A 13567-nucleotide genomic window follows, 5' to 3' on the forward strand; every position below is an offset into this window, starting at 1 on the left:
GTGAATTGTAAAAATCCCTCCAATTAATAAATCTCCATCCTTTGAAAACTGTGCTATGCCGGAAGATCCATGTAGTCTACATATAGACTCTGCATGGTTAACCAATAGCACCAACACAAGCAACATCCCAAACTGTTAGAATGTGGTATTACAGTCTCTCCATTGCTTATATAGTGAGGAATCAATAACCTCAAGGAGAGCTTAGAATATACATAGGGCACAATTCACAACACTGTAGTTACAGATTTAGATTGTCCCAGGTGATTATAAGGCAGTTCCAAACAACATTTTAATGTCATGAAATATCCCTGTTTGCTGCTTGTAAAACAATAATAATGAAATCAATAAATAGCATGCTTTTTTAATACTGAACATTTGACTGGAAAATGAATGCAGTTATTTTTATTAAACATTAAATTGCTTAAGAATTGTGAGCCTTTTGGACTAATGGATGTGTAAGATTTATTCATTATCATAGCGGATATACCTTTTAAGAGTGTTTAAAGATTTCTAACATTTCAGCACTGGAAAATGAATACAACAACCACAAACACAATCATACAGACATAAAAACTTTGGAAAGTACATTTCATTGCATTCCTGCAATTTAATGAGTGAAACACAAAGGGAAAGCAATAGTCATTACTATGGTCTAGAGCAAATGCAGAGCAAAAGGTTTTTCTCCTGTTACTGTTACTGTACTGTTCTACTGTAGAACGCACAGCTATAGTGCCTTTCTTTCTGAGCCATTTAAGAACAGTGATTGACAGGCCAGCATATTGCCATATTGGGAGAAGTTGTGCAAATCATGCAGTTTAAAAAGCAATGGGTTTGAATTACGTTTTATGCAGCTAAAGTAGACCATTTACTGATACATAGAAAATTTTAAACCTCTCAACAAACAATACGTATGTAATGGGCAGCTGCCTTGGTAGAAGAACCATTGGGTGATGACCCAGCGTGTCTGAGTATTATTACATCTGTCAGTAGTGTTTTTCTATATACTACATTTTTAGATAAGATTGTAACTTAAAATACATTGAAAAGCATGCCCCTTAGTTTATGTTTGGTGGTGTTTGGGAGTTGGTTTGGCTATATGTTAGGCTTAGTATTATAAAATGCCAAATGATATCCTCACCTGACACCATGAACTAGTGTCTTCAGCAAACAGCAGCTGGGTTCCCCCTAGACATGATGACTTTGAATGGCTTCCAACTAAACAAACAGGGAATCACACTACAGTGCATCAAGATGAGAAGTGTACCTTTTCCAGATTATGAATTGAAAGTCACCATGTGGAAAAATGAAATGAATAAATGCTGTCCATGTTTTTCTTGATTTCCCAAGCAGAACTGGATTCAAAAAAATACATGGAGCTTAATTCACAGTCTGTGTGTATATTTACAGATGTGGGCGATGCCATTCTTTTATTTTTCTGGTAAACTCTTGCATGTTTTCAAGCAGCTGTAACCTGCTGATGATGGTTTATGACATTACAAATCCCTTCAATGTACAGATCTTTCCTCCAAGGCAAATCTAATCCATAATCTTGGTTATTTAATTATTTAGTCATCAAGAGATTTTGACCTTTATCTTTTATAGTATGATTAATTGTATGACACCCGAGTCACCCAGTGTCCCCGGAAACCCCAGCACACACAGTGTGGTTAAGCCTAAGGCGCTCCACTTGTCGCGGCCATTGCAGTTGTTGTGTGCCCTTTGGTGCAAACACTGACCAGCACCCCTCCTACATGTGTGCACATGAACGACAGGGAAGAGCAGCTGAGAAACGCCCACGGGCTCCCTCCCCCTCTATTCTGAGTCATCGCTTGCCACCTCCCCGCCACACCGTCAGTGACGGATGTCAGGCTCCGCGGACAGGGAGCACGATGAGGTCATCCTTGCTCTGAACAGCAGGATGGACCAAATCTGTGCTCTGCTGTCTGCACAGGCAGCACAGCATGTGCCACCCACCCCCCACACCATGACGCACCACCTCCGGCTCATACCGCGCCGCTGGAGTCTGAGGGGAGTCTACCTGCACCATCTCCAGATGAGAGCAGTACACAGGCCACCTGGCCGCCGTCAGCTCTGTCTGTCCCAGGCAAGACATGTTACTGAGGTATATAGGTCCCGCCTCATGGATGCCCCCATCTTGCCAGGCATCACTTTTGGCCCCTCTGTGGAGGAAATGCTCTCGCGTACCCTCCGAGAGAGAGTAGTCCCTGCAGCTGGCCCGGATTTACCCCATTACAGCACAGGCAGCCTGCGGCAGCTTGCCGATGGTGGGGCCCCCCAAACGCAGCTCCCAAGCCACAGCCCAGGCCACAGCCCCGGCCTCCTGCCGATCTATACCAGCGTCTCACTGGCAGGCAGCCCCCCTAGGCTAGCCGCCCTGGCCCCCAGCCGCCCACGGCAGCTCCTGGTAGGAGGAGGCCTGGCCCGACTCCACCTCCCAAACCACCTGAGCCCCGTCACTGAAGCATTCCAATAGCCTCTGGCCCATCCTCACACCCCCCAGCAACTCTCAAATTGACAACTCCGCAACCAAAATTCTTGGGTGCTCCAAGTGCATGGACGTCGTGTCAGCCCCCGTTGTCAGGGGGTCCGCGTCTAGATGACTGGCTGGTTTGTTCTCACTCGAGGAAGCAGTTTCAGAACCACACAAATCTGATTTTAGGCCATTTCTCCGAATTGGGCCTCTGGGTCAATCGAGAGACGAGCCGCCTCATGCCAACTCAGCCGGCACAGTTCCTCGGACTGCACCTCGATTCCATTGCCATGCTCGCCACGCTGGCACCAGAGAGAGTTGCCTCCATATACATGTGTCTCCCTCTTCCAACTGAGAGCTCGTGTCAGGGTGTCCCTTTGCCAGAAGTTTCATGCCCTCCTAGCGACTGCATCACAGACCATCCCCCTCTGCAGCTGCAGTGGTGGTTCAGGTCTCTCAAGATGCACCCTCACCGCAATCAAGCAAGCTGAGTCACAGTCATTCTGGCGTACTGGAAGTCACCTCCCTGACTAAGGGCTTTCTCCCCTGATCGCTCAGTTTGGACGGGCGGCCAGCTCTAGGAAGAGTCCTGGTGGTTCCAAACTTCTTCCATTTGTTAATGATGGAGGCCACTGTGTTCATTGGGACCTTCAATGCTGCAGAATTTTTTCTTTACCCTTCCCCAGATCTGTGCCTCGATACAATCCTGTCTCAGAGAACTACAGACAATTCCTTGGACTTCATGGCTTGGTTTGTGCTCTGACATGCACTGTTAACTGTGGGACCTTATATAGACAGGTGTGTGCCTTTCCAAATCATGTCCAATCAACTGAATTTACCACAGGTGGACTCCAATCAATTTGTAGAAACGTCTCAAGGATGATCAGTGGAAACAGGATGCACCTAAGCTCAATTTTGAGTGTCATGGCGAAGGCTGTGAATACTTATGTACATGTGCTTTTTTTGTTTTTTATTTTTAATAAATTTGCAAAGATTACAAACAAACTTCTTTCACGTTGTCATTATGGGGTATTGTTTGTAGAATTGTGAGGAAAATAATGAATTTAATCAATTTTGGAATAAGGCTGTAACATAACAAAATGTGGAAAAAGTGAAGCGCTTGTGAATACTTTCCGGATGCACTGTAAAATAATTTCAACTTATGTTTAGCTGAATATGAAAATCAGCCATCAACTTTGATATATCTCTACTCCAGAGGCAGTTGGTCTGATTAGACATCTGAGGCATGGCTTCACTAAGAATTAATGGTTTAATTTGAATTTAAAACTTTAAAATAAAAATAATATTATAATGCATATTCAGTTTTTTTTAATCCGTTGAAAGAAAAAGAAAATGAACATATTATTTGTATAACTTCCCTATAAGCGCTGTAGTGACAATATTGAAAACAGACTCGTCAAACTGGAAGCGCAATGCCAGAGAGCTGAACAGAACATTCCGTGAGGCCAGAAACAGTATGTGGGGTTACCATGGCATTGGAGCACTCTCAGTAGTCCTGTTGATACTGTAACCACAGCCATACCATTTGGCCCGCAGCAGCCTCTGTATTCCATAACTCCCTGTACAGCTAAAGGGGGAGTGGAGTTGAAATTGAATGTGGTAATTTTGTGGTTAAGAATATCATATTTCTATGTATTTCTTTTACAATTTAGAAATGAATTTCATACATATAGACATTCTGAGTGAGCTAAAACAGGCCTGTGAAGAGAAACATGTCATTGTGAGACAGGGCAGAATAAAACCTCTGCTGGACATTTATAAGAAAGATGGGAAACAAACAAGGCAGTTTTAGGTGTCCTGATATGGGGTAAATAAATGGCTGACCGGTAGCACCATGACCAAAAATGTATACTGCTGGTCATGTTTGTTTGTAAACAAAAATAATCAGTTTGGATGAGTGATGGTCACTGCGACAGTAAATGTCTGTCTCAATTCGATCTTCACTACAAATAAGGTAGAATCGATTTATGTAAGCTTTAGTTCAGTTTCTTTATAGATCATTTTATTTGCTCCTCGTTTTAAAGGTGATTTTATTATTAATGTGCCATAGTTCCCCTTACCTGGGGGATTCTTAATGTGGACTGGGATGTACGATGAACCTGCATGAGAAAGGGTGACCTGAGGCTCCCCTTGTCACTTAAATAATAACGAGAATGGCGTAGTCAGTGCTTGGTTATTCAGTGATGTGGGTAGTGGGGTTTCCTCCAATCAGTGTAGTGCTTCATTGCTGACAATTCCTGATTTGAACTAAGGCATATAGTAATATATCAGCAAAGCTTTGCAGTGTGTGTAAGTTTAAATCAATTACAAATAATCGTTCATATTATTTTATTTTGTATTAAATCTCCATAGTTAATTCAGCATATTTCTATCACCAGGACAAATCATGGAAGGCCAGAGTAGATACAGCAAAGCATTCAAAACCAGTTTTAATTTATTTAATTACTACCAACAAGTGACAATATATTTACTAACCATCCATCTAGAACCATAGAATTATATAACACATTCATGTTGAAGGATTCCAGAATTCAAAATGCATTTTCCAATTATTTTAATCATAAAAGATTTGCATAAAAATATTTGCTTCATTATAGATATCAGGGTTTCAGTAAGATTTGCCAACCCTCCAACTCCCCTTTTCTGTTTATTTATTATTATTATTATTATTATTATTATTATTATTATTATTATTATTATTATTATTATTATTATTATTATTATTTTAATAACAGTTCCTTGATGGTCAAATTGCAAACAAAATGATCTTTACACAAATGTATATTTGTTTGTGATTAAACTGAGTGATTGTATCGATAGCTGGCTGAATACATGTATATTCAGTTATCTTGAAGGTTGCAATGATATTTTAATGACAGGAGAAATATTATGTTTCTGACAATGGCCATACTACTGACATTTTTGATGAAAACCCCAAAGTAGTAAAACATACAGGTTAGATTTCAAACTTTCAAAATATTGTTATTAAATATATCACATAAGAAACTGTCTTTTTACAAATGATATCTCCTTGATTCCTCTTTTTTAAGTCAGAGATTTGGAGGGCATTTTACCCATCATGTGTTTCGTTGTATTCTTCTGTGGCTTCAGTAATAATGTAAGGAGCAAAAATTCAAAGGATCAGACCAAAACTAAAATAGCAAATATTTTTACGGCTACTGTAAACTTGCCACGGGAGCTGATATAAGCTTGGATAAAGGTGACCCAGACTGCACAGAATATGAGCATGCTGAATGTGATGAATTTGGCCTCATTGAAGTTATCAGGAAGATTTCGAGCCAGAAAAGCTAGCACAAAGCACATGGCAGAGAGGAATCCAATATACCCTAACACAGCCCAGAATGCACCTGCAGATCCCAGGTCACACTCCAGAATGAAAACCCCACTGCTGATCCTACTGCTGATCCTACATCACACTCTAGAATGATTTTTTGTTAATTTCAATTGAAGCGACCCAAAATCGAAATTAAAAAACAATAATATTTTGTGAATATAAATATATTTAGAGAGAGAGAGAGAGAGAGAGAGAGAGATGCAACATAAACTCTAATTTACCAAAATATGTTATGAAGAATGTGTAGTCCTTTCTACAATGTGAACTGAATTGCCAGAAAAAATCTCAAACAATGGGAAAATATGGCCATTTCTCTTTACTAACCTTGTACATTGTACAGGACCAGGGACATGACTGTAGGAGTGCTTCATGGCAACAACATTGTTGTGAAGTGTATAAATCCCTCCAATTACAAAGTCTCATTCTTTCGAAAACTGTGCTATGCCAAGAGATTCTTGTAGTCTACATATAGAATCTGCATGGCTCACCAATAGCACCAACACAAGCAACATCCCAAACTGTTAGAAGGTGGTATTACAGTCTCACCATTGCTTAAATAGTGAGGGATCAATAACCTCAAGAGCAGCTTAGAGTATACAGTGAGGGAAAAAAGTATTTGATCCCCTGCTGATTTTGTACGTTTGCCCACTGACAAAGAAATGATCAGTCTATAATTTTAATGGTAGGTGTATTTTAACAGTGAGAGACAGAATAACAACAAAAAAATCCAGAAAAATGCATTTCAAAAAAGTTATAAATTGATTTGCATGTTAATGAGGGAAATAAGTATTTGATCCCCTATCAATCAGCAAGATTTCTGGCTCCCAGGTGTCTTTTATACAGGTAACGAGCTGAGATTAGGAGCACTCTCTTAAAGGGAGTGCTCCTAATCTCAGCTCGTTACCTGTTTAAAAGACACCTGTCCACAGAAGCAATCAATCAATCAGATTCCAAACTCTCCACCATGGCCAAGACCAAAGAGCTGTCCAAGGATGTTTTTCTGATAAGGGGACAGGACAACTGCACCACATCAAAGGGACGATGGATGGGGCCATGTATTGTCAAAACTTGGGTGAGAACCTCCTTCCCTCAGCCAGGGCATTGAAAATGGGTCGTGGATGGGTATTCCAGCATGACAATGACCCAAAACACACAGCCAAGGCAACAAAGGAGTGGCTCAAGAAGAAGCACATTAAAGTCCTGGAGTGGCCTAGCCAGTCTCCAGATCTTAATCCCATAGAAAATCTGTGGAGGGAGCTGAAGGTTCGAGTTGCCAAACGTCAGCCTTGAAACCTTCATGACTTGTAGAGGATCTGCAAAGAGGAGTGGGACAAAATCCCTCCTGAGATGTGTGCAAACCTGGTGGCAAACTACAAGAATCGTATGACCTCTGTGATTGCCAACAAGGGTTTTGCCACCAAGTACTAAGTCGAAGGGGTCAAATAGGGGGTACTTATTTCCCTCATTAACATGCAAATCAATTTATAACTTTTTTGAAATGCGTTTTTCTGGATTTTTTTGTTATTATTCTGTCTCTCACTCTTAAAATACACCTACCATTAAAATTATAGACTGATCATTTATTTGTCAGTGGGCAAATGTAAAAAATCAGCAGGGGATCAAATACTTTTTTCCCTCACTGTATATAGGACACAATCACAACACTGGAGTTACTGATTTAGATTGTATATATCAAGTAATTATAAGGGAGTTTCAAACAACATTTTAATGCCATGAAATTTGCCTGTTTGCTTGTGATATAATTAAATCAATACATAGCCTGTTTTATTAATGCTTAATATTCTACTGGAAAATCAAGTTACTTATTTGAATTAAACATTCAATTGCTTGATAGCCTTTTGGATTGAATGATGCGTAAGATTGATTAATTGTCAAGCAGATTAACCCTTTAAGAGGGTTCAAAGACTTTCAATACTGGACAATGAATACAGAAAAAACAACAACACACAAACAGATCTCATAGAGTAAATTTCCTTGCAATGAGTGAACACAAGGGGAAAGCAATAGTCATGACTATGGTCTAGAGCGAATGTTTGCAAGCAGTTTTACACAAGTAAGTAAGGTTTCACTCCTGTTACTGTACTGTACTCCTGTCTCCTGTTTCTTACTGAGCAGTTTCAGACCAGTGATTGACAGGCCAGCATACTGCAATATTGGGAGTAGCTGTACAAATGAGCCAATGTAAAAAAACAATGGGTTTGAACTATGTTAGAGGCAGCTGAAGTAGACCAACTGATACATAGAACATTTGTTTTGTTATCTGTGGCAGGATTTCAATGACCTTTATATATATTTCAGTGTCAAGACAATAAGGCATTAGTATTCACCCTACTGCAAAGTATGGAATAATAAATTTCAAAACCACATTTTTATAATAAATATAACCAACATTATATATTGTATTGATAGACATCTGTACACAGTAAAATAGTAAACCTCTCTGCATACAATACCTGTGTAATGGGCAGCTGCATTGCCAGAAGAACCATTAGGTGCTGACCCAGAATGTCTGAGTACTCTATTCATGCAATTCCCTTTTTGTAGTTAAGACTTGCTTAAAAGTATATTATGAATGTATTATTTTGTCTGTCAGTTGTATTTTTCTTTAAATTATGTTTTTAGATTTTAAAATACATTGAAAATAATGTCCATTATTTTGCACACTTTATGTTTTGGAGTTGGTTATATGTTATTATAGAATGCCATGGCTTCATCTAAATATTCAGTCATTGTTGTGTTAGTGCTTGCAATGCAAAAAGATAAACAAATACATTTAAATATCAATCATTTATTGAAGATATCCCCACCTGACTGACTTGCATGAACTAGTCTCTTACGCAGACAGCAGCTGGGTTCCCCCTAGGCATGAGGGATGGCTTTGAATGGCTTTCAACTAAACAAACAGGGAATCACACTACAGTGCATCGGGTGAGAAGTGTACCTTTTCCAGATTAAGAATTGAAATTTGCCATTTGGAAAAACTTAATTAATAAATGCTGCCTATGCTTGCATGTTTTCCTCGATTTCTCCTGCAGAAAATTATTTTCAAATAATTAAATGGAGCCCAATTTACTGTGTGTGCATATTGTATATTTACAGAAGAGGGCAATGACACTCTTTTATTTTTCTGTCATGGTTCAACCCTTGATTGTTTTCAGGCAGCTCTAACATGCTGATGATGGTTTAAATGGAGGCATCCAAGGCACATCCAGTGCTGAAAAGTGATCTGTATGTTTTGTATTTCTGCTGCCTCAGAATTAGGTAATAATATATATTTAAATCTAAAGAGCTTCATGACATTTCAAATCCCTTCAATGCACAGATCTTTCCTTCAAGGCAAATGTGAACCACAATCTTGGTAATTTATTTTTTTAAGAAGTTTTGACCATTATTTTTATTGTTTAAATAAGATTAATTATACTTAACCAAAAAACTGTATTTTAGTATTATATTTTAAATAACAGCCACATCCACAATTACCTTTCTGAGCACATCAGTAAACAAAACATATAATGGTTTATGTTTTCATTGATTTAGTTGTTTATGTATTAATCTCAAAGAACCATTTGAAAGTTTCTGGATTCGGAAACAGTTTAGGACATGTATATTTTTCATAATTTTTTTCCCCTATGCAAAGATATCATTTTCGATGTTCCGAAATACATAATGATTAATCTTTTCTCACTAATTACAAATGTGATCTATGCAGCTTAAGTGTTAAAATGTACAACATAACTGCATTTTCAAGAACCTACAGCATTAGGATTATAAAATAAAATATACTATTCAAATTAACTAAAATAATAATAATCATTGCCCAGCGATGGACTGGCGCATCCTGGGTGTATTCCTGCCCTATGCCTGCCGGGATCGGCTCTGGCTTCCCCACGACCCTCACCAGGATAAGCAGTTTCGAAGATGGATGGATGGATGGAATAATAATCATCAGTAGTAGCAGAGAAGTGTGATTAAATTGCATCTCTCTTTTTGGTATTCACCTTCCCCATTAGGTGCTGTTTTGTATTTTTTTCTGGTTTCAGTAAAATAATGTAACATTTCTGAGCAAAGATGCTCAGAAGAAGGCCAAAACTAGATGCAAGAATTGCAAATATTTCTACAGCTACAGTGTATTTTCCTGGGGAGCTGACATAGGCAGGTATAAATGCAATCCACACAGCACAGAAGATGAGCATACTGAATGTAATGTATTTAGCCTCATTAAAATTATCTGGCAGTTTCCGTGCTAAGAAAGCAAGAACAAAGCACAGAGAAGCCAAAACCCCAATGTAACCCAGTACACACCAGAAAGCCAGATCAGAACCTATGCTACATTCTAGAATGATCCTTGATCTTTGATACGCAGTGTTTTTCAAAGGGAAAGGAGGGGCAGAAATCAGCCATATAGCACAGATGATTATTTGAATGAAAGTACAGAAGAAAATGATGATCTTTTGTTGCCTGGGCCCAAGCCATTTCATGACATTACTGCCAGGCCGGGTGGCTCTGAATGCAGCCAAAACGACCAGTGTTTTACCAAGAATACAAGAGATGCACAGAGAGAAAGCCACACTAAAGGCAGTGTGCCGGAACATACAAGACCAAAATGTCGGTTCTCCTATAAATGTGACAGAACACAGGAAACACAGAGTCAGCGACAGCAGGATGAAGAAGCTGAGCTCAGAGTTGTTGACACGGACTAAGGGAGTGTTTCTGTGGTGCAGGAAAACTGCAAGCACGCCGATCGTAAGGCAAGCTCCCAGTATAGCAATCACTGTCAGTGTGATCCCCATTTCATCATAGCCGAGGTATTCCACTTCTTTTGGGATGCATTTTGTCCTCTCAGCATTTGACCAATAATCTGCAGCACATGCTATGCAATCTATTGAATCTGAGAGACAGAAATATACAGTTATAACATATAGGGTAATTTGTAACACCTACAGTTCTACAGTCTTTACGCGGTGTTAAACCCTCCTGCTATAACATATAGACCTCAGTACAACTCATTAATTACTTGCCTGTCTTATTACTAGTTTTGCCATCGTCACATGGTACACAGTCAAAGCAACAAAGAGGCTCTCCTTTGCGAGCAGCTTTTCTGGTGCCAGGGGGACAGCTTTCAGAGCACACAGACACTGGTACCTTACATTGAGAAGAAACAGGCAGGAAAATAATCTCAGATTTCATTTACAAATAACTAAAATAATAATAATCTACAGAGGAGTTAGGTACACAGCAGTTTATTATACATTCTATAGCAGTGTTAATGATTTATTATAACCAGTAGGCACAAGGACATATATTATTCAGATCCTAATACTTAAACTGGAATACAATGTGACACTACTGTGTGTTTATTTACAGATATAACCTTACAGTCTTCTAGCCAGTTATATATGTTTACTGTCTGGTTTGTTATTGCAGGCACTGTACAGTGTTGCCTCATTCTGCATTATTATATTTGATAGCCTATGAAATACACACTGTTTGCAGCTTGCCTTGTTTGGAAGCCCATTCCATATAATAGTTTCTTCCTCAACAGAGAGACATTTCTCTACATCTTTTGAAGCATCATACAGTCCAACGGTGACAAACTTAATATTGCCATCAGTGCCTCTTTGCCAGTTTATAACATCATAGGATGGAATAGGATCTCCATTGTCATCAAAGTTAATTTCTTCTCCTAAATTTGTGAATGAAACCTCCTGGAGGTAGACTTGCAGCTAAAATAAATAATATTAATTAATTAATCAATTAATTAATTAATTAATTAGAGGGGTGTAAAGGCAATTTTCTGAATCAAATCTTTTAGGAAAGTTTCTGGTTAATGATGTTTTCCAATAAAATACATGTCATTAAGCACACCAATACAGGCAAACATATTATTATGCAGTTAATTTATTATCTGTAATCATACCTGCCATGGCTCAATGTTTGAAGCGTCTGCACATGTGAAGTTTTCAAATGGTCCTTTACCAGGCTCACAGGTAATCAGATTGTGCAGTGAATGAGCAATCGCATAAACAGCCTTATAAACATTATATGAGACCCGAAGGCTTGATGTATCCAAGTATATTGATTGCTGATCTTCTAGAGACTCATTGCCGGTGCAGGGGGGCAGCCCAGCCCCAGCCCCGTCGCTGCTGTTTGAAGGGAGCAAAGAGCAGCCGAACACAGAGCTCCAGAGCTCCTGCACCAGCGAGTTCCCAGGATACACTGAGGGATGAACTTTCACAAGATAGTCTCTTAGGCCTGGAATCTGCCCTTGGCGAACGGCAAATCCAATGGTGCCACCGAGAGAGGGGTAGAAATCACTGTGTGCAAACAGGGATGCTGTAACCCAGGCTTCACTGGCTATCCACTGTATGCCAGTCATGTTTTGATCTGCATACTCTTTCAGTAAAGGGTAAAGCTCACCCTCTCCTGAAAAAGTTATCACCACCTTTGCGGCAGATTTCTTCATGACGTCTATAATTTCAAGGATTCTTTTTCGACTGTACACTTTTGGAATCATCTCATAGTAGGCTAGGCATACTCCAATGTTTTTAAATTCCTTAATCAGACCCAGCAAAGCAAATCTCCCATATTCATCATCCTCTGAGACGACAGCTACCCAAGTCCAACCAAAACGCTGTATGAGCTGGGCAATGGCTTTTATCTGGTAATCATCATTAGGGATGGTTCGGAAGAATGTTGGGTACTTTATTCTGTTGCTCAAGCATGAACAGGTTGAAAAATAGCTGATCTGAAAAAATAAGGTTTTAGATATCAGTAAAAGATGGCTGATATGAGCAAACAATTATTTAAAAAACAAAACAAACAAACATGAACTTTACACCTAGTTGCTAATTTTAGTTTGGACATTACTGATTCATGGCCCTAGATTTATTGAATAAAAGGTACAGCCATATATTAAAGAATAAAAACATGTCTGAGTTAAGAATTCATATAAAACCTTAAATTAAAGAACGTACCATTGGAATTCCGAAGGGCTGCAGTGTTCTAGAGACAACAATTGACTGTGATGATCCAGAATCTCCAACAACAGCCTTCACTGGAGAAGCTCTGTAGCACATCATACTGGAGACTTCATTGGGTCCATTTAGAACTGTCAGAATAGCCCTCTGGCCAGCCACATGAGTCGCACAAGAATCATAAATCTTATAGCCCAATGTTACATTAGGAAGCAGATGTGAATTCTCGTTTATCTCTTTAATGGCCAATCTCATGGTTTGGGCCCAGCGAAAAGACCTTGGGTCAAAACTGCCCAAAATAAATTGGAGAATGATCAAGTAATGTTCTCTTAATGAGTCTACCTAACACAGATTAAGTGTTTATTTTATATAAAGTTTTCTGGCCTCAAAATCTCTCATATGTCATGGAATCACATATTTGAGCAAAGTAAATTTTAATGATAAATACAATTAGACTGTACATTATAATAAATACCACTATGCAAGCACATATATGGCATTTTAATAAATTAATGTTTTATATTAGCATATCATCAAATTACATCTTAACCTGCTTTAATGGAGATGTAACAGAAAACCAGTTAATACATGTTCTATTCTTAATATTGACCCAACTTCCACTCCACAGCCATGTGGTCACTCACCCTTGACATCTTGAAGCGGCTGGTTTGCAAGTGTAGGTTAAATCAGGTACTACGACCCGAT

At 39.0% G+C, this 13567-nt stretch overlaps 1 protein-coding gene across 1 annotated transcript; it reads right to left on the reverse strand.

The window, feature by feature from the left end:
* Positions 1 to 9758: 9758 nt before the first annotated feature.
* LOC136753875 (extracellular calcium-sensing receptor-like) lies at positions 9759 to 13515 on the reverse strand. The gene is made up of 6 exons (XM_066710257.1): positions 13507 to 13515; positions 12863 to 13012; positions 11806 to 12633; positions 11466 to 11611; positions 10903 to 11030; positions 9759 to 10776 (listed from the first exon to the last, which is right to left on the reverse strand). Exons 1-6 carry the CDS (start codon positions 13513 to 13515, stop codon positions 9857 to 9859), a joined length of 2181 nt encoding a protein of 726 aa, XP_066566354.1. The 3' UTR covers positions 9759 to 9856.
* Positions 13516 to 13567: the final 52 nt, after the last annotated feature.

This window comes from Amia ocellicauda, chromosome 7 (genome assembly GCF_036373705.1).
Source record: "Amia ocellicauda isolate fAmiCal2 chromosome 7, fAmiCal2.hap1, whole genome shotgun sequence".
Lineage (NCBI taxonomy): Eukaryota > Metazoa > Chordata > Actinopteri > Amiiformes > Amiidae > Amia > Amia ocellicauda.